The sequence below is a fragment of the Eleginops maclovinus genome, chromosome 8 (assembly GCF_036324505.1).
Source record: "Eleginops maclovinus isolate JMC-PN-2008 ecotype Puerto Natales chromosome 8, JC_Emac_rtc_rv5, whole genome shotgun sequence".
In the NCBI taxonomy this organism is placed as follows: domain Eukaryota; kingdom Metazoa; phylum Chordata; class Actinopteri; order Perciformes; family Eleginopidae; genus Eleginops; species Eleginops maclovinus.
The window spans coordinates 10,037,778-10,058,426 of NC_086356.1; the positions used below are offsets into that span (position 1 = coordinate 10,037,778).

Consider the following 20,649-nt stretch of genomic DNA (forward strand, 5'->3'; position numbering starts at 1 on the left):
TACCAATCAGCTTACCTCTGACCTTTATCTATCGTGTGTGTCAATAACTTAACCGACAGCCCCATACAGCCTTTGAACAGCAGACATTTACTTCCACTTTTATTCAAAATCCGTCAGGTTTGCTTTTGTACTTCCTGTTGGCTGCCACTAGATGTCAGTGCTTCCCTTCTTGCAACTTAACTGCACTGTAAAAGCGAGTTAACGTCGATTAATTTAACATCAGTGTTTTTTGCATGTTATTGTGAGATATTCTCATGAAACAGGAGCACTCTCTCTATTACAGATGTGCTATTACTTTAACAAAAGGACAAACATAGATGTTTAAACAAAAATCAAACACAATTTTTTTCCCAAATGTGTATTTTGAATTATAAATGTATGTACAATACAATAGAGACATCTTGTTTATTCTACATGTTGAAATTTTACACTAGAGTTAGTTTTTAGCTGTTAAAATGCCAGTTTTACAGACAGGAATGGAATATACAGTATGATCTTATGGACATCATTTAAAAAACTAAAAACATAAAAGAAATAATGTTTATAACATGTAGATCTTCCTACCAAATTACAGAGCACACAGAAGCATACATATAAATACAGTGCTGTGGAGTTTTGAAGTGCTTAACGCAAATACTGTTTGGTTACAAATGATTCCCATTTTGTTGAAATGTTGCAAGTACCTGATCCCAATAGTTTGTTTTTGTTTTGTGTGTTTGAAGAAAACAACCTTTTAAAGGATGACATTTAAGAAATGAAAGCTGGATAATTTCCAGATCTCTGAAACACAGCCACCTGTCCAATTTATTTTATGATTCAAATGTTGGTCAATAAATATTTAAGAGAAACATGTAAGTTTGTTGTAATTATTACGCTAGCCAAGAGCAGCTCCAAATTGATATTATCAATACAAATAATAAATAACATGAACAGTATCAGTGTGAAACAGTAAACCCTGTGCAATGTCTCTAATCGTTGTCATAGATGCAATCTGAAAGAAAGTACAATATTTATTAAATAATGTGTTTGTTTTAAAAAAAGGATATTGAGATCCACTGCTTGAAAAATGTAATAAAAACAAACATACCATCTCCAATATCATCATAGATATCACCATCACTGTTAACAAAAACAGAAACGATCATTACTGAAAACATGTTTCTTTTTCTAATGAATAATTAAAGTAATACATTTTATTTAGAGGCGCCTTACAAAACACTTTACAATTCATAACATTTTCTAAAAACAGGATAACCACACTTGTGTATGAAAGTGTGAATGTATGTGGTACTCACTCTGTAAATATGTAGCCGGTCGAAACATAACCAACTGTAAAATACACACAGAGGCAGATTTTAGGGATCGTCCAATTTTGTGTTGCAACAAATACAAAAAACTGTGTTGTGGGGATCTTGAATATTTATTAAACAATTTTGCAACCCCTAACAATGTGCTGCAGATACTCACATTTCCCCTCCTCGTTCCGACAGATCAACTTGTTATCGACGGCTTTAACCATGACGTCAAGTTTCTCTCCTGCTTTGACTGCGAGCTCCTTCCCACTCCACTTTTTATTAGTAAGTGTTGGGACGATGGTCACCTGGTACAGAACCTGTATCTCTCCTTCGTACTGAAAGAGAATTACATCATCAATGTTGTGACTATAAATACATTTAATATTGACACCACGTTTGTTTCTAATGTATGAAAAGCAAAAGTTAGCATTTTAAAGTAGTTATCTTTATATTCACCATTATTATTATTATACTACTTTTTCAAATTTATTTAGATTAAAAGTATTTTTTCATGTCTGAATTAATTACTATTATAAAGCGACAGTTTTTCAGATTTTATTTTATTTTACAGCTGATAAATAAACATGCTTTAAGACATAATAGAGCAACAAACTTTGAACTTCTTCCTGAATTCCTTCTCCTCTTTCTCAAACTTTTTCTGCTTTTTTTGGTCCATCTCTTGAGCTTTGCTTTTGCCTTTTAGTAGTGGGAGGCTGCACAGAAGAAACAAAGAATTAGTTGGTCACTTTTTTAAACTTCTGACAGTTTGAAGATACAGGTCAAATCATAGATATAAGTAATGGTGAATTATTGTACCTGCTGGTGGGAGGAGGGGGAGGCACATTTTGAGTGTCAACATCGTCGTATATCTCGTCATCAATTGCTGTGATAACACATTAAAAAACAAGCCAGTTATGGGATCATTTTAACCTTAAGACCAAAGACCACTGACCTTAACATGCATTCAAAGGGGGCACATTTTAAACAACGTACAAAAATATACCATCAGCTTTAAATGAAAAGAAGTGTTTCTGTTAGGAGATTCAAAGTAGCACATATGTACTTAATTGTATTATGAAACCCAGAGAAATGACAAATACTGAGAAGCAAGTATCCTTTTTCATTACATATCCACATGATATAATATTATGTGAGTGAGTGATACCTGAATTCCCCACCGCAGTAAACTGTTCGGGTGGAGGCACTCTAGCAGGAGAGAAGAACATTTTTTTTAATGTTACATCATTTATATCAAATCAATATTGGTAATCAAAAGTAGGTTAATATGATTAAGACCGACCAAACATGGTGATCACATTCACTAATTTGAACACAATATTTAAGTTAGTATACTATCTGGTTAATAGTCATATTATTAATTTGAGACTTTGAGATTTGTGATATTATCATCAGTGGTTATAGCAGAAACCAGAGGTAGATTAGTCATCCTTCAGTGTTATTCGGTTAGAGATTTTGATCTGATTTGGGGAGAGAATCAATGTTAAAAAATCAACTCCATCTGAGAAGAACTCTTCAAAGATGAGTAATGAGTGATTATTAACAGTGGACAGTAGATCTCTGATCAGTCTTACTACTGAGTGTATTTTACACTTTAGTGCTGGTGGGACGTCTGTTCCAGTCAAACATCTGCCGCAAGCTACGTGGCTTCTGAGGAGAAGACCTGGAGTCCGTGGGACTAAAGAGCCAACCAATCATGAACATATCTGCATTTCTTTACATTTTTTGCACTTTCCTGTTCATATCAAACATATTGAACTGAAATAATCACACTCTATTTCTTGAAAACAATTATCTCTACCTGACGTCCATGTTTGGATCAATATCATCATATATTTCATCACCGTCTCCGTCTCCTGGTAGTGGGGGCAGGACAACTACAGAGGACAGTAAATTTACGTTACGGTAACATATTTCAACCAACAACAACCTTTTTATTAAGTGAATAAAAAGGTTGTTAATAATTACGAGGACTTTATTAATGTCATTGATAGATTTTAAACATACCTCCTGGTCCTTTATTTCCACTGTACGGAAAGAAGAATTTGAGATAAACATTAAAGATTAAGTGAATCTTTGTTTTGGAAAATTGTAGTAACTAGGGTCAAAAAGCTCAAATCTTCTTGCAATGAACATGAATGTAACATGTTAATTACGAGCTTGAATAGTGCTGGTATTTGTATTTTTTTAAAAACATTTGGACAGAGACAAGCAACCTAATCCAATTTGTTTCTGTTGTTTGTGCTAAACTAAGCTAAAACTGCAGATATGATGCAATCCACCTCTCTGCAAGAAAATTAAGCAAACATATTTCCTTATACTTACATATTTTGAGCAAATCACAAAAAATAAAACATATTTTCTAATATACTGTTTGTCTGTGTTGCGTAACGCTGATGTTCTCTTGGCAGTTAAATGTTACAAAAAGTTATTTCTTGAGGAAGTGGCTCCATTCAATTTAAAAGAGCAACTTGTCTGTGCAACAAACTGGTGTCGAGTAGGAATATATAATTCAGTACCTGTTTTCAGAAGAGATCACACCGATGTCATCGTATAATTCCTGAGATTGACAATTCTTCAGAGTGTTAAAGTCAATTTCTACTGAAGTGGTCTTCACATAACCAACTGTTGGATAGATGTTGGGTATTAATCTTTGCATGTCTAGCTCATGTGTAGACTTAAATGGAAAATAAACAGATATTCAGAAACATAATGAAAATCTTGTTCTGTATTTACAGATTGTTTAAAGGATGTCAAGACAAGGATAAGTGACGAAGATGAGGATTAAATATGTGGACTTACTGGATCCATCCTGCAATCGTCCCACCCACTTTCCCTCTGGGTTGCCCTGGACACGGATGATGTCCAGGCAGTCTCCCTGCTTCAGAGCGAGGTCGGTCTTAGTGCCTTTACAATCCACACACGCCTTCCCCTGGTGGATGACGTCCAGGGAGCCAACCAACTAACACACACGCACACACACAGCCATACACGACCACATATGCAAACAGACAGACAAGAATATACATTTATGTGGATAATTGTCCTTTTTTATGCTCAGCTAAGCTTACTGCCTGCTGGTTCTAGTTTCATATTTTGTTTCTTGTTTACTCACTTTAAATTTCTTTCTGGCATCTTGTTCCTTCTTCTCACGTTCCTTCTGCTGCTTTTTCTCAGCCTCCAATCTTTTTTTCTCCTCCTTTTCATCCTTCTCTTTCTGCTTGTCTGGTTTTTGTTCAGTCTCATCCCTTTTGAGAGCAAAAGAGGGTTGACAATAGACAGTAAATGATAAACTTTGACATATGGGTGGATTAACAAAGCACTCATAAGATTAGAAAACATATGTCTCCTATTTGACATAGAGAAGTAGTAAACACCCTGAAGAAATAAACTAAATGCTTCCACATTTTCATTTCTGAAAGTACATCCAAGTTAGAATAATAACTTTTTGTATTGTTGCAAAACAACCACCAGAGAGCATTGTTAGTGAAAGTAGGTGTAATCACAGCTGAACTGGGATTTGAACCAACTTTCGAGTTAAAATCAGCGAAGCAAACTTAGTTTTAGCCAGGGCTTTTTTTATGGATATGAAAGAAATGTTAAATAGGTAAGAGATTTAATGAAGAACGCTCTCTCACCATCGTTCTTCAAGAGCCTCGTACATTTGCTCATCGTCATCATCATCCTGATCAACATTTTCCTCCTGGCCAGGACACACAGGCAATAATAAGATCAGCAGAAATTAGTTTACTTTAATACATCATTCAGTACATACTGAGATAACTTAAAACCTCTGTAGTCTTGTGTAACCAGGTTTAATTGAGGTTTTCCCCAATAAAATGATCATTTTGTATCCTCTTTGAACATCTGCTCTATCTTTGCATAAGATCGAAATGCACTTATATATTTATATTTTGTCACACATCACCAACAATGTATGCTGAGATCAATCTAATCTCAAACTTTTTTGCATATATTGAAAGTTATTCTCATTTACAATAATCAACTTTTCTAAATTGTGCCGTAGGCGGATGTTCAATACATGCTGCTGCATATTGCACCATAAGGTTTAGTTTTTTTGGTTAGTCACATGTTTTTTTGGTGGTAATCACAAATTACTTTGCTGATGAACACTGTTCTTCCACCTTTTTCCTTCAGAACAAATGCCTTTCAGTAATTGCGTCAGTAAGGAAATGAATCAGGGATTCAGGTATGTTCAGTCTGTTTTAGGTGTGCTTCAAGATAACTAAATGGATTTTAAATCCTGATTAAAACATTGATAATTTGAGCAGATTTGTTCCACATAGCTCTCTCTCTCTCTGCTCTGGTATTGTTAATTTAAACTAACAATCTTTGTTTTCTATGTGGAACAAATCTGCTCAAATTATCAATGTTTTAATCAGGATTTAAAATCCATTTAGTCACAAATCTGCTCAAATTATCAATGTTTTAATCAGGATTTAAAATCCATTCAGTTTAATACAAAACTAGTTGATGCAAGCATTTTACTAAAGTTCAATATCTTAAATAATTTGAAATGTGCCGACCACCTCAAGTGCATTTATAAGAACACATGCACGTTCTTATCAGAGCGAGTACAGTATGTCTGCATCTCAATGTGTAATAACATGCAAATCTGTATTGATGGGAAAATTAAATCAACTCACCTTTGCTCTCTGACTGGGATGACCTAAAAAGAAACAACAAATACACATTACAGGAGAATATGATTCTTATGGAAAAGCTATGATCATCTGTCTTTTAGTTTAGCTGTGAGATTTCACACACAATGAGAAGAAAACTAGACTTGATAGAAACTACAAAAACTTCACATATACAAAAAACTAAATAACAAGTAATAAGTCAGTAAGACCAACTATTCACTGCCAAGCTATAATCACTAATTTGGTTCCCTTTAGTCTAGATATTAAATATGTAAATATGGTACAAGGTTCACCATCACACAGTCCTCTCATTTCTCTGTGTCATTAAAAACATGAATGCCTTTCCCCAGGGCATTCATGACACTTCACATATATTTAAATAGTGGCTTTTACTGAACCTGTGGGTGGTGGTAGAGGTGGAGGTTCCACATACAACTCATCCTGCTGCATCCTGAAACACAGTCAGAGGTAACGTTCAGAAATCATGCGGTGTAAGCATTGTTTAGTATGTTTCTCTGTGCATTAATGTGGCGCCTACATGGCTCCAGGGTGTCGTGGGGGCAAATTGGGAACTAAAGGCTGAGGGGGTGGAGGCGGGGTCATGTGGTTGCTGTGGTTACTGGCGTGAGAAGAAATTGGGAGGATTGGTTTCTTTAAGGTTCCGGGACCTGTGACAGAAAAACAGGATGTTAAAAAATAAGAAAATGACCGTAAGTTCTTTACCAGTGCCCAACAATTATAAATATATGCATAGAGAACTATGGATCTCTTTGCCCATGCGAAACATAAACCACTTGTATTTCTGCTGTTACAATTTATGCTCATTTTTTGTGACGCTTTTAAATCCACGTTATTCAGTCAGAGGGGAGGGATTCCCCTCTGACTGAATAACCATCTAGTTCAGGTGTTTGTCTAAATACAGAACATGTCACTCAAAGCTATCACTGTTGGCTGGATTAACTTCCTCATATCGTGAAAAAAAATATTTCTGTCAGAGTGGAGAGTGAGGGGTGGGGCGGGAGAAAGGAGGAACTGGACGGGGAAGTTGGCTGATGGAAATAGAGGAACCAAGTGTGTTTCTGTGACTTTGGTCTCTTATCTTCTGCTCTGAGCAACAGCTTCTGTGAGACTTATACATAATTTAAACACTTTAAATGTAGATTCTGTCAAAAGATATGTCTCAGATGTTAAGAAATTTACATGAACAATGCATACATGCAGAAGTTGTTTTTTGACCTCATGAACAAGTGCACGCTACATACACCGCATGAAGGAAGTTCATTTCACACTTCTGCAAATGTGTTAACAGATCTGTCTTAAAGTAGCATTAGCTAGTGACTGAAGAAATGCACTTGAGAAATAAAGAAAAAAAAAACTGTAACAGGAACCCTTGTGTTTAGTTTTGTATTTATCAATGTCTCTTTTGCAGCGGGGACTTGCAAACAAATTACATCTCAATAAGATCACAGCTAGATTAGTCAGTTACCTGCACTGTAGACATTTTCAATTATAGAAATACAACATCCAGTAAACAGTCAAGTTTACAAATATTGACTATTGTAATAATAATAATCAGCCTTCACAGCATAGTATATCCCTTCCAAAAACAAAACTAGTGTCCTAAATGGCAATTAGTAACCACAAGTTACATATACAGGTATCATCACTGCAAGGGGATTTAGTTCCTCTAACTTAAAATAACTTAATAATAAAATCAGTTTGTAGTTACAGATTTATACGTCAAAAATACTTTCTTGAGAAATTGATAAACTTTGGCAGATACATAAGCAAATGGTCCCCTTAACCCTATCCCTTACCCTCCTGCAGAGCTCTTTGAAGCCTGCCTTTTCTGTGCCTGATCTCAATAAAGAATGCTTGCTCGGGTTTATCTGTGACACCTCCTTACCGGGGTTAAGCTGGTATTGTTTTAGTGATGCCTCAAACTAAAATGCAATGCAACTTTGTAAGAAGCAACTCTGTAGTGCATTGTACTACTTTGACCATTGATTTCATTTGTGCAAATACTAATACAGATATTCGCTCCCTAGATTGGTTCGTTTACAGAATAGTGTCACAAACAAGCCTTTGAATTCTTTCTGTATTCATACTTACCATTATCAGAGGCCACAGCACCTCTTTTAAAGCTCTCCAGGTCGACTTTAGGGGGTCGGTTGGGCTTGGCAGGAGCAGGGCCCAATGCTAAATTGTTTGGGAGGGGGTTTTTCTTTGGGCCTGAATTGGCATCATTGGTAATGCTGCTCACCTGAGGAAAAATCTTTGGAGGTTTTTTGGTGCTGGGTTTTTTACTGGCTAGAGGTTTTGGAGGAGGGAGAGAGTTGGTGGCAGTGAGTGGCGGCTTGCTGGTGTTTGTTGGTTTGTCATCTGCTACCGGGCTGTTATCTGACTCTTTGTTGAAGGTATTCTGAGCAGTCCTGAAGTTGACCGGGGGCTTAAAAGTGTTTGCTAGAGTTGAGGGTTTGTTCGAAGTGTTGGGGCCTGCTCCTGCCAGTTCGTCATTTTGCTGCCTTAATTTTAAAAGGCTTGGTTTTAGTGGTTGACCTCCACCGCTGTCTTCTTTCACCCAGTTGGGCTTGGAGTTCAATGGTGGTGGGGGTTTAGGGAAGGTAGGTTTAGGGTCAGACAGGTTGGAGCTCGGAGTGGGCTTGTTGAAGGGGGGAGGCTTCTGTAGAGGGCCTTTAGCTCCCTCCCCAGAAGGCTGTAAAAAAGGTGACTTCAAGGTTGACTGCTGTTTATTAACATTGAAAGGTTTTCTGTTGCCGTTGGAGTCATCCTGGTTGCTTGCAAACCTGCTTGCCAGGGTTTTAGCCATGTTTGGTTCATTTACCTCTGAGTCACTTTTAGTTGATGCAGTGTTTTTCAGAAAAGAGGGTTTAGGAGGAATATTTATGGAACTGCCTGAGAGGCTCTCCAGGACGGGTTTCTTTGTCGGTATGGTCGGGCCGGTGGAGAAGGTGGAGGTAAGAGGTTGTTTGATGCATCCAGGCGGTGTGGAAGAAGACTCGTCAGTGCTAACCCTACCTGTTTGGAAGCGAGCCATCATGGCCTTTACATCGGCTTTGTTTGCCTGGAAAGAGTGGAAGAGAATCAGATATAAGAAGTAGAATCAGAATACAGAAGCAGAATTTAAAATATTATCAAGATGCCCTCTAAAGAATACAATACAAAAGGATTTCCGCACAACCAATATTCTGCTACAGAAACCGAAACTGCTGTATAAAGCAAAAGTGGAAGGAAAGAAATGGAAAATACTCATTATTTGACTTGCATGAAAGTTCACATGGAAACGGAAAGTTGCTCAATGTGAAAAACCCGTATTTCCTCTCAGGGGATTTTCTTCTCACTTTTCCAATATTTTTTATCCAATCAATGCAGTTTCCTGTGGTTTCTTAAATAACTAGCAGCTCCAAAAGTCCAAAAAAGGGAAAGTCTAATATGTTAATTATACACTGCTATAAAATAGATAAACTCGTAATCGCAGGTAAAGTGCTTTATTACTTAAGAGAAGACAGTTTATAAAAGGTACTATTGTCAAATATTTACAAAGAGGCAGAGACAATATGTCTGTTGTGAGCCTCAGTAATTAAATTGTTTATTTTATTGCAGTTTAGTATGTTATAATACTGAAAGAGATGTCTATAGAAAGAAGTCTATTGTGTTGCTTTTGATATTCAAACATCTGGAATGTGAAATTCTTTCCTTCGAGCACAATGTGCAGAATCTTTGGTCCAATATGCTGCTTTATGAAGTGCCACAATAAACAGACCAAAGCGCCACTCCTATTGTAATGAGGCGGCTTGGACTGGAGTCAGCAGCATACCAGGAAGTAAAGATAAGATCATGAGTACACACACCTGATGTTGGCAGTGGAAGTCAGGGAAAACTGTGTGATGCAAAGCATACTGTTATGCTTGAAGCAGCATAGGAAGTTAAATAATAAATGTCAGATATAATAACAACATTTCACCTTACACCTAGCTACAGTATTGTAAAACCAGTCATACTTTAAAAAAGAAGAAGCTGCTGTGTGTTATTGTAGGAAGAATGATTTCTGTATGATGTTTAATAGTGATGCAGACCAAAGTTCAGCACATGCTTTTTAATCATTCTGAATACGTTGAATTTGCTGATTGAAGCTTCTTGTCTTCTCACGACCCTTACAATTGTTTTGGCTTATATGTTTTAGATTTATGTATCTAGAATGATGTTAATTGGCAAGATCTCCCAGTCCAGATAGTACCTTTTGTATGGCATTGAAGTTGTAGGAAAGGATTATGGCTTTTGTTACATCCTGGAAAATATGTAACCTTACCTCTGTCTTTAAACTTGCCAAAACATAAACTTAACAAAATGTCATAATTTTAAATTACCACAAGCAGATATTTGTGGAAAATGATTGCCAGTTTAAACTTTTTGGGGCTTTTCAGTTTCCTTTTTTCTCTTTTAATTGCTTAAATCTATTTTGCAGACTGGACATCAGCCAAAATATGGCTAATAAACACAATGTCTGGGCTTTCAATTTAGTCTTCATATGATGTAATATTGCAGTGTACTGGGCCTGAAAATGAAGGCCACGGCAAACTTTTACTTTACACTTACCACCTTTTTTAAGTAAACTCCAAAGCAAGTTCCGTATTTGGTGCTCTAAAAAAAGGCTTAGGGTGGAGTGTTACTTTAATAGTGCCAGTAAGATCTTGCATTAGTGCCGTAACCCTTACTCTAATATGATGTGGCTGCATATGAAATCAGAGGAAAGTTCGCTCATCACGTGTGTGTTTCTTAACCACAGTGGACAAACAATTACCCAATATGTTCTTTACCAGACAGTCGCAATTACCGCTTCTCTAAAAGATTGTCCAGTTGCAATTTTGTAAAAAGAAACTTTAAAATCCTTAAAACATCTATCAGTTCGGTACGTATTAAGGTTGCCTAAATTCCCTATTGCTGCAAACATATTATTGCCATCTATGCAGCCAATAATCGTAGGCACATGTTAGTTTCAAGGACCATCTGAGAAATAAAAGAGGACACTTCTGGTCAAAGTAAAGAGGAACCATGATTTCTATTTCCAGTGTGATGAAAAGTGGAGGCCAAAGTTTTCTTACTCAATCTACTTAACACGAACCCGCAAAAGAAAAATACCATGAGGGTGAATACGGTTTTTACGCAATATGAATGAAGAAATGATGTGGAAACATTAAATAACATTCAAATAATGTCATGGTCCTTTTATTAAAATAACTAAAAGCCTACAAATCGCTACGACAGCGTACTATGTAACTTCAATTTGACTCAATCTTCCCGATTCACACATGCACAACTTGCTTAAACACATTGCATTCTTGTACACATTGTACTCATGTGTACAAGAATGCTACTTGAGGAAGTTGTTGCAAATAAATACTTGTCACTCACAATATTCTATAAATAATACTAACTATAAATCTTGTGAAATGTTCATATAGTGCGACATATTTCAAATTTAAGCTTTCTTTGAACCAACGTACAAGAATAACTTAACAGTTTTAATTGCCAGTTTAGTTGTACTCACCATACTGAGAACAGCCAACCCAGGTACCACTGCTACGTCCGAATGGTTGGTATGTCAAATGCAGCAGAGTGTGTTTGATCAGTGTGTTTGTGTGAGTTTCTGTTGCTGTCGGAGAGAGAGACGTGAATGATATCGAGTGTGACAAAGCATTAAGTGAGTGTGTGTTTGAATGTGGGGGGATGAACGTTGTGGCTCAGTTGGTGACATAAGCAGACTACTTCCTCTCTTTGTAGTAAGTATTTTTTGTGTGTGTGTCCCAGCCTCTCTTACCTGTGTGTTTTTATCTCATGGATTTGCCTATCCCTAGCAAACTTCCTGCACTGTGCTCAACAACTGGTGCGCACTCACTCACTGGCAGGTGGAGAGAAAACACTGTGAGACTTGTTCCTTTGTTTGAAACACTTCAAATGTGACTGTTTTGGGACTGCTTTTATGAGGCAGTACATGATTACAATGTTAGCCTGCTAAAATAAGTATGTAGAACTTTATTTACAAGGTATTTGGTCATGCAGTACAATGGATAAGTATTAGAAACATTTAGATGTTCACCTGAAAGTAGCACCAGAGGTAAAGTCAGGGGTGTGATAGGTTCTATGAACATCTGTGCAACATTTCAATCTGATCTACTTGAAGTAATAGTTATTTTGTCATGTTCTATAAAGGTAGTTTAGTTTTTACTCTGGACCATGTATTGTTTTTGTGTGTTGACTTTGTGGCCACTTAAACATTGTCAAGCTTTTGTTAATGGTTTTGGCCTGTCGGGAAAAACTGGATTATCTCCCTGACTAAAGAGATTAGTACGAGTAAGTATTTAGAAGAGAGATGTTGAGAAATGCATTTTGTGAAAAAGTAGAATAGCTCTACCTCAGTGACCCTAATGACAGCTGAGCCGTTCTCCTAGTGGATGTCATGGTTATATTATCATTGCATGACGAATGCCATGGGAAAATGTACTTGCTAATCAGAGGAAGCTGTAAATGCTTAACAGAAAAATAACTGTACTTCCTCATGATTGGCACAGGTATTTTGTTTTTGTACTTCAGTATTTACCCAGCTATACAAACAGGAGGAGGAGTATAAAACAGGAGATTCAATCAAAAGTAGGCGTACTGATGATAAAGCACATTTCTTAGCAAAGAAAATTAATAAGAAAACTAACATTAAACGCTTGAGATACATCTATTTCAACAAACCTAAATAGTAATAGACACTCTTTACTCTCATTTTCCAGTCTATGTTAAAACTGACTTTAATCCGCCTGGCTGCCATTCATTCCAACTGTGGAAGCTACACCATGCCAATATCCAGATTTTTTCATTCCTGTTATTAGGGCAAGCTGCTAGACATTCAGTTTGTTGCTTTAACATATTGCACATTATACTTATAGAGAGTGTTTCCAAATGTACAATTACTTTACTTCTTCTTCCTTTTGTAAGATGCAGCTACACTTGCAGAAACCTCCAGATTTAGGCATGTTCTACACAAATACATTTCCTATTATCTCGCTCGGCATATCTTTTTATGGTATTTACGGCATTGCCATGTCCTGACTATTCACACTTCTATTTCCTGGGCCCCATATATACAGCAGCGGAAAGACTTAAGAGACCAGTTCAGCATTATCACTTTCTCTTGTTTTATTTTTTTATAGGTTTGTCTTTTGAGTTACATTTTTTTTTTGTGTGTTCTATAAACTTCTGGCAATTTTTCTCTGTGTTCGAATTCAACAGACACTGGAATGGCTGCCATACATGAAGAGATAAAGATTTAAGAAAAAATTGGAGTAGCTAGTCTCTTTTTTCCACAGCTGTAAAATAAATTGATCTCTCATCATAAAATCATGTTGGTGTGTTTTTTACGTATTGAATTTAATGACCTTTTATGTACTTTAATCATTGGCATCTAACGGTAGATATGCTCATGTAAAATGCTTTTTTCTGAACGACTATGCCGTTAATCAGGCTTTGTTAAGAATGTTCTTGAAGCATGCAACGTCTCCAGCATCAATAACTCTTTGATTTATTGACCCTGAGGTGTCTGAAGACTGCAGCTCTGTAAAACACAGATGTTTGGCAGAGTTAAAATGAAGAACATGTTTTTGGTTTAAATAGAGTTTCAATTTTAGCATCACAGCATTTCAGCAGAGGGAAGTTCCATTTTCACATTTTAGACGGTGATTGTGTTTGAGAAAGTGTTGACAAAAGTGTTGCCAGAGAGCGCAATCTTCCCATCCTTGGATTGCATCTTTATGTTTCACTGTAAGCAAAGGCCTACACCAGATTTAAAAAATAAATGAAAATAAGTCGCACAAGACGTTCTTGAATGAAACCATTCCTGAAACATTTTCTGCTCAGCTTTCACATTTATTTCTTGCAAACATAAAAAATATTAAGCTTATTATAGTGCTGTTTTGTAGGTCCTTGTTATTAACTTGCTTTTGTGTGTGTTCACGTGTTTGCTGTGTCATCTCAAGAATATAGGAAGCTCTTCTATTCTCCTACTTCCTCCTCATCATTCCTGTGACTGGTGATACAGATATGTGTCCTATGTGCCCTCTTCATCATAGCCGGGATAATGCCCCCCCTCACTGTCTTCTCTCCCTCTGTCCTCAGGGCAGTGGATCCCTAGTCTCTTCTGAAGCTTCTCCTCCTGGAGCCGCTGCTCCATGGAGTCCACCAGGTCGTAGATGTTATCCAGAGACCACATGGGGGATGGAAACCACGCCTTGACGTCGCTGTCCTTACCCACAAACAGCATGCTGAAATAGTCCTTACTGATCTTCAGCTGCTCTCTCAGATTGTTGACCATGTCCCTGGATAGAGGTTCGACTTCACTCTGACTATGACCTAGAAGAGCAATGTCAAAAGTAAGTCTCCTCTTTTATAAAGACTGTTTAAAGGAATTTATAAGATAAACTTGTTTACCGTTCAGGGGAAATAGTTCAACAGTTCCTGATGCTTGGTTCCCAGTTCCAGTCAGCTTCAACAGGGCAAAGTGGCGAATGCCTGAGAAAAGACCCAAAACATTTGTTATTTACTTTAATATAAGTATTATCAAAATGTATTTAATGTTTAAAAACACATTTTTGCAGGATGGTTAATTATAAAATTATTTTTTATTTAACATAAATAATGTATTTTCAAAAAAATCATCTCTGAAAATATGTCAAAGAGTCCAAGTATAAAGTGGCATTACAATTATTAAAGTACAAGTACCTTATAATTGTACTCAAGTACAGTTCTTAAACGTAATTGCTACCTTCCACCTTTGTAACTAGCTGTGTCAGGCAGCATAATAAAATAAGAATATGTTAACAAACAAATAATGAAGTACACTTATATATATTTATGACCTTCTTTGCAAAATAGTTAATATGCATTTCTGCCCAATAAGGCAACTTGCACTGGTTGGAAGGTCGGAGAGGAAATGCGCCGAAACATTTCCTCATTGCACTAAAAAATACAGAGCGGACAGGCAGTGTGTGTGCTGTGTGTGCTGTGTGTGCTGTGTGTGTGTGTGTGTGTGTGTGTGTGTGTGTGTGTGTGTGTGTGTGTGTGTGTGTGTGTGTGTGTGTGTGTGTGTGTGTGTGTGTGTGTGTGTGTGTGTGTATATTCCTGACCCAAGTGACACTTCTGTCCACTGAGAGCAGAGAGCTGCTGCTGGAAGGAATAGTCGTCCTCAGAGGGAGCAGAGATGAGCAGCAGCCTCCTCTTGGACATGAACCTAGTTTGAATATTGTGATACAAGTCAGTATTATGTGACATCTTAAGACATAAGAGGACACTTCAGATGTGTTTTATATTTTTGTTGTATTAGATGATAATGAACATTAAGCTAAAGTGCAGTACCTGAGAAGTATATTCTCAGCTGCAGGCTTTTGCTTCCCATTGGAGCAGGATGGAGGGTTCCTCCTTTCCTTTTCTTTTTCTGAGTGCCTTGAAGGAAAGTTGTCAATGTACTCGAAAAGAGCAGGACCTGATGGAGGGGCCTCAAAAACTCTCTAGGGTAAAAATAAAAGCATATTATGTCAAGTTAACTGTATTTGTATAACACATAATTACATTTCAATGAGTCCTGACATGCCTAAGACAACAACAAAATAAATGAAATAATTTAAAAACACATCTATGTGTCAATGTCATTCAATTTATCAATTCATTATAAACATATCTTATTCAATTGTGTGCTCAATTCTATTGGATTATCTCAAACAAATGAAATGGTGGTACTACATTTGTAGTTTTGAAAACATGTTGCCTGTTACCCTCCTGCACTTTCTTGGCAGACGAGGTGAATATTGTTCTCATCACACTGACCAGCTGTGAATGAAACAACTTCCAGGCGTTATCATGTGTGGGGCTTTAAAACAAACATTATCTAACCAAAATAAAAGGTCAGAGAAGACTTTTTTACGTTAGGCTTGATGTCATAGTCTGTGACGGTCATGGAAAAGAGGTCAGAGGACGACAGGCCGAGCTCTGCTCTCAACAGAGAGATCAGACCCGAGTCTGAGAAGTCTTCCGATCTGTCACTGAGTGGAGGCTCTGACTCTGAAACACACAAAATGTAAATCAACACGGGATCAGACTAAATATCATGGCCACATTAATGTAAAGAAACCCAATGCACCAACAGTGACATGAATCACCACCTTCAAGGACCATATTTTTGTAGGTCTGTTTTGTGGGATTTTCCAAACCTTGGTTTATGACCTACATTCCTCTCAGATGAAGCGCAAAGTTTCGGTCCACTGCTAATGTAGCAAATGTTAGCATGCTTACACTCTAAACTAAGATATGTTGTAGGAAGAAGCTTGAAAAAGACAAGTTTGATCTTTGTTACTCATGATAGATTAAAAGGATTCACTGTTTGAGAGTGTTGTAATTCCCAGTAAACTAAGCTTTAGCTGCTTTAACTATGGAAACACCATATTTGCCTAAGTTTACGCATTATTGAGAAACATAATGTGTTCCTCTTTTGGTTTGGAATATTCCGACAGTAGTAAGTTAAAACAAACAGATAATATCTGTTCACATTTTTTTTTCAGAGATCCTCCATAGAGAGAACCTAACCAAATGTTATAGATGCAAATGTTCATACAACAATGACACACACACAAACACACACACACACACACACACACACACACACACACACACACACACACACACACACACACACACACACACACACACACACACACACACACACACACACACACACACACACACACACACACACACACACACACACCGAGCTGGTGGTGTCGCATCGTTAGCGTGGCGTCACTTCCTTCTCCCACGATGGTCACCATGGTTATCTTCCTGATAGCGAGGGCACAGTGTTGCTTCTCGCTCTCATCTCTCTGCTGGATGTACAGAGTTGCATCTCTGCTGGGTGTTGAGATCAACTAGTACCAGGACGACACCAAAACAGATGGATCTTTCTTTAAATGGATAAAGGGGAGTTACTGATCAGGCACAATAAGCCTTTAAAGTCTATTTGTTGTACACTGTAAAATGTGGATCAACAAGGGGTAAAAGATAAGGAGAAAAAGGCAAAAAAAAGTCTCACCATCAACCTTCTCGACCCCTTCAACCTGTCCAAAAACTCCTTCAGGGCTGTTTTATCCTTCTCACTGGCCTCTCTGTTGGACTTTTTTCCTCTGCCTTTTCCTTTCTTCCCTTTCTTCCCTTTACCCTTTTTCTTAGAGATTTGTTTTTCCTGCGTGTCATCCTCTACATTCTGCTCTTTTTTCTCGTCACTGTTTTTCCCGCCATGTGTTCTCTTCCCTTCTTCCACAGCTGAGTCAGGCCTGCAGTAGGAAAGGGGGGAAAAAAAAAGACTTTGAAGTTCATCCAGCATTGAAAAAAGTTGTAAATGACTGAAGTGGCCTGACATACCAGATGGGAACATAAAATCTATGCGGGTTGAAGTGAAATCAAACATCATCAATCTTATGTCTACCATGTTTTTAAAAATTAACCATAAATATGAACATAGCACCTGTCTTTCTTCACTTCAGATGGAAGGCTTTGCACCTTTTGCTGCTTGTTAGAAGTGGCCCCACCCGCACTGCTAGACTCCTTTTCCCTCGTGGATCCCGCAGCAGGCACCTTACGAATAACAAACCTCGACCGTCCACTCAGTATCTCCTGGATCTTACTCTTAAGGGCAGTTTTTTTGTCCATGGGAGGTTTTCTTTGTAAAGCTACAACAGAAGTCTCATTTCCTCTCCTCTGAGGGCTCAGTACCTTCTTCTTCTTCTTCATTTTCCTTTTCATCACAATCTTCTTTTTAGTGGTTTTACATCTGAGTAAAACAAAACACAATACAGCTTTGTGAAGTAAGATTTATGTAGATTTTTCCAGACAAACAACACAGAAAAAATCCTTAAATCCTTTACCATGTCACATTTACTATGAATGTAACATGCATTCTTCAACCGGTGCATTTACTTGTAACTGAAGAAGAATTTCCCCAAAATGTTTTCCTAATAAAAGCACGTCTTAAAATTGAAAGAAGACGGATTGACTGATATGTTCTCTGTCAGTTCAGTAAATGGCAGTATAATGAAACCTCAAGTTGGATCCTTTTCTTGTCATTTTCTCCAGCTTCCTCACAGGAAACTGATCAATGAGCTCCAAAACTGCCTCAATTCGAACTGGGTAAGGAAAGCGCTCACTGGCACGAATGTTTTTCTTCAGAACCAGCATGGTGAAGCCTTGCTCCTGAAACCATTGACACACAGACAAGGAGAAATGGTCAGTAACTGAAAAATGTACATAAAAATTAAAAAATGAAATAGCTAGCTTTATAGCATGTGGAGAGACTAACTGGTTACCTGGCTGGTAAGCTCCAGGTAATGCAGCAGTCTGCTAACTGTGTCTGGGTCCAGGCTCTCCACTGTGGCCTCTCCTTCAAAAGTTGTTTTCTGGATTCGACCCTCCATCATGGCGTTCTGGATGATGGTGACGATGAATGTGTCTCTCTCTGCTAGACGGCAGTTCAGCACTTTCTGAAAGAGACCGGCAGAAATGCAAAACAAAGAAAAGGAGTCACAGAAGAAATGGAAAGGCTATTGAAGTCCTGCAAGGCTAGTGAGAGAAAACATATGGTCAGCAATGTGGTGTCAGATAAATCTTTGTACATTTCTTGTGAAACAGGTGGAGAAAAAACGCTGCTGGGATCATTGTCATAAGTTTAAGGTACTTTTATTTCATCTGTGAGAATGAACTTAAATTGACTAAAAGCATTTATATTTTCTTCCAGGCGACTTTAATGTCTCCATGCATTCTAAACACATAATAAGGTGTGGTGCACTCTTGTGGAGAAAATGAGTATTACAACAACAACAAAACTGATAAATGATCCCGACAAGACCTTTGCAACATGTGCTTCACATGTGTTTTCACAGGTAGAAGGAATTTGGAAAGATTTCCCTGCAAAACATTGATTTCTTTTACCTTGTATTAAATTCCAAAAATGATTTTCACTTTCTCTCCATATTTAAAAAAAAAAATCAAAATTCTTTTTAAAGGATCTAAATAGAAAATAAACCTACCTGCTCCATTTCCTCCAGCTGTTTCTCCATCATACGAAGGTAGTGGTCATTATGGGAAGGGGCAGTTATCACCCACAGTCGCTTTTTACCTGAAGGGGAGAAAGGGTTTAGAGGTACTGTGAGTAGATAAACAGAAATGAAAATAACACAGCTGATCCTGTTTATTGTCTTGCCTGCAAAGTCTGCCAGGAAATCTAGCTCCGGAGCCAGGCTCGTTGAGGACTCTCCAGCTCCTCTGTTGTCGCCATGTTCTTCGTCCAACCCCAACCCCTGCTCGATCCCCGGAGGGAGGTCTGAATAGTCTCCCCAGTCCCTCACATTAGGGTCCAGCGGATCCTTGGGCTTGCTGCGACTGATGCCCGGCCATGCAGTGAGCAGACTCGGGTAGCTGAGGCTCCAAAGAGCAGCAAAGAACAGCAGAGGACAGTTTGACTTATTGAAATGAAACATCCTTACTGATACAGATGAGTAGTTGGTTTGTTACTCAGCTGGAAATGGTTAGCGGCTCACAAATCCTCTAGTTAAAAAATGCATTTGTTCTAGGCAGCAGCGTTGCATCTGAAACAAACTGAAGGGATTTGCCAGCTCTTTAAAAGTGATTTAAGAGTATAACAGCTTTAAATCATCACAAAAATGGAGTAATCCATATGTCGAATCCAAATTCAAAACCCCATTAAAGAGTGGAAAGTTCTGTATCCTAAATAAAACAGGTGGATCAAATCTGACATGAATCTCAAAGTTACAGACACTGCAGTGATGTTATCCCCTCTTACCAGCAGAGAGGGACTGAGTGGGGAGACTTCCCTTTCCACACACACGCACGCACGCACGCACGCACGCACGCACGCACACACACACACACACACACACACACACACACACACACACACACACACACACACACACACACACACACACACACACACACACACACACACACACACACACACACACACACACACACACACACACACACACACTCCTGGTTCACATTATACCCAAGGATCGTTAACAGGAAACTCCTGCTTTTTTTAGGACTTCAAAGCATTTCTTGAGGAACATATTTTTTTCTTTCTTTCTTCCTCTCCTTCTCTTTCTCTCTCATAAACACTTACACATTCTCTGTGTGTATGTGTATGGTGCTGTTTTGTCCCACAGCTGACTGTTTGAGTGTCCATTATCAATGAAAAAAAAACGTCTCTTACATGCACATTGTTGCATAACTGGACATTAGGTCTCAGTCAGGGGGGCTGCTGTGAATATGATCTTGACCTTTGACCTCCCTTTAAAGCGGGGCAAGTGAAGAGACAATTACCCTGCAAAATCAAATTACTTGCACTATTACACCTGGTAAAGATTGACTGCTTTTGACAGATTTATATTTCAAATTCCGTAAGTATCTATCAGAGACTGACAGTGACTATTGCCTGCTGCCTCCCACAAGTCATAGGGGGAAGTGTTGACAGAATGGTGTAGTAAAAGTGGGAGATAATAGTAAAAGCAGTTCAGCTTAAAGCCATTTTTTCAACAGGAGTTAAA

General features: G+C 37.9%; 2 protein-coding genes across 4 annotated transcripts; both read right to left on the reverse strand.

Moving 5' to 3' along the window:
- Positions 1-391: 391 nt before the first annotated feature.
- On the reverse strand, positions 392-11,801 carry fyb1b (FYN binding protein 1 b). Of its 3 annotated transcripts, XM_063889389.1 has the most exons (19): positions 11,547-11,777; positions 8,090-9,062; positions 6,516-6,645; positions 6,376-6,428; positions 5,981-6,003; positions 4,952-5,016; positions 4,429-4,561; positions 4,116-4,275; positions 3,833-3,938; positions 3,321-3,340; positions 3,115-3,190; positions 2,905-2,991; positions 2,461-2,501; positions 2,112-2,178; positions 1,909-2,008; positions 1,468-1,630; positions 1,296-1,329; positions 1,088-1,119; positions 392-991 (listed from the first exon to the last, which is right to left on the reverse strand). In XM_063889389.1, the coding sequence occupies exons 1-19, from the start codon at positions 11,547-11,549 to the stop codon at positions 969-971; spliced, it is 2,289 nt and encodes a 762-aa protein (XP_063745459.1). In that variant the 5' UTR covers positions 11,550-11,777; the 3' UTR covers positions 392-968. The 3 variants fall into 3 exon arrangements, 2 of the variants coding, with proteins under 2 accessions (XP_063745459.1, XP_063745460.1); XM_063889390.1 differs by lacking the exon at positions 2,905-2,991; XR_010166277.1 differs by lacking the exons at positions 392-991; positions 1,088-1,119; positions 1,296-1,329; positions 1,468-1,630 and having other exon boundaries at positions 1,956-2,008; positions 2,888-2,991; positions 11,547-11,801.
- Positions 11,802-13,158: 1,357 nt separating this feature from the next.
- Positions 13,159-19,885, reverse strand: ccdc80l2 (coiled-coil domain containing 80 like 2). Its single transcript, XM_063888864.1, has 12 exons — positions 19,284-19,885; positions 19,111-19,199; positions 18,391-18,564; positions 18,126-18,277; positions 17,553-17,858; positions 17,121-17,361; positions 16,800-16,956; positions 15,960-16,096; positions 15,395-15,546; positions 15,166-15,269; positions 14,471-14,551; positions 13,159-14,392 (listed from the first exon to the last, which is right to left on the reverse strand). The coding sequence occupies exons 1-12, from the start codon at positions 19,558-19,560 to the stop codon at positions 14,091-14,093; spliced, it is 2,172 nt and encodes a 723-aa protein (XP_063744934.1). The 5' UTR covers positions 19,561-19,885; the 3' UTR covers positions 13,159-14,090.
- Positions 19,886-20,649: the final 764 nt, after the last annotated feature.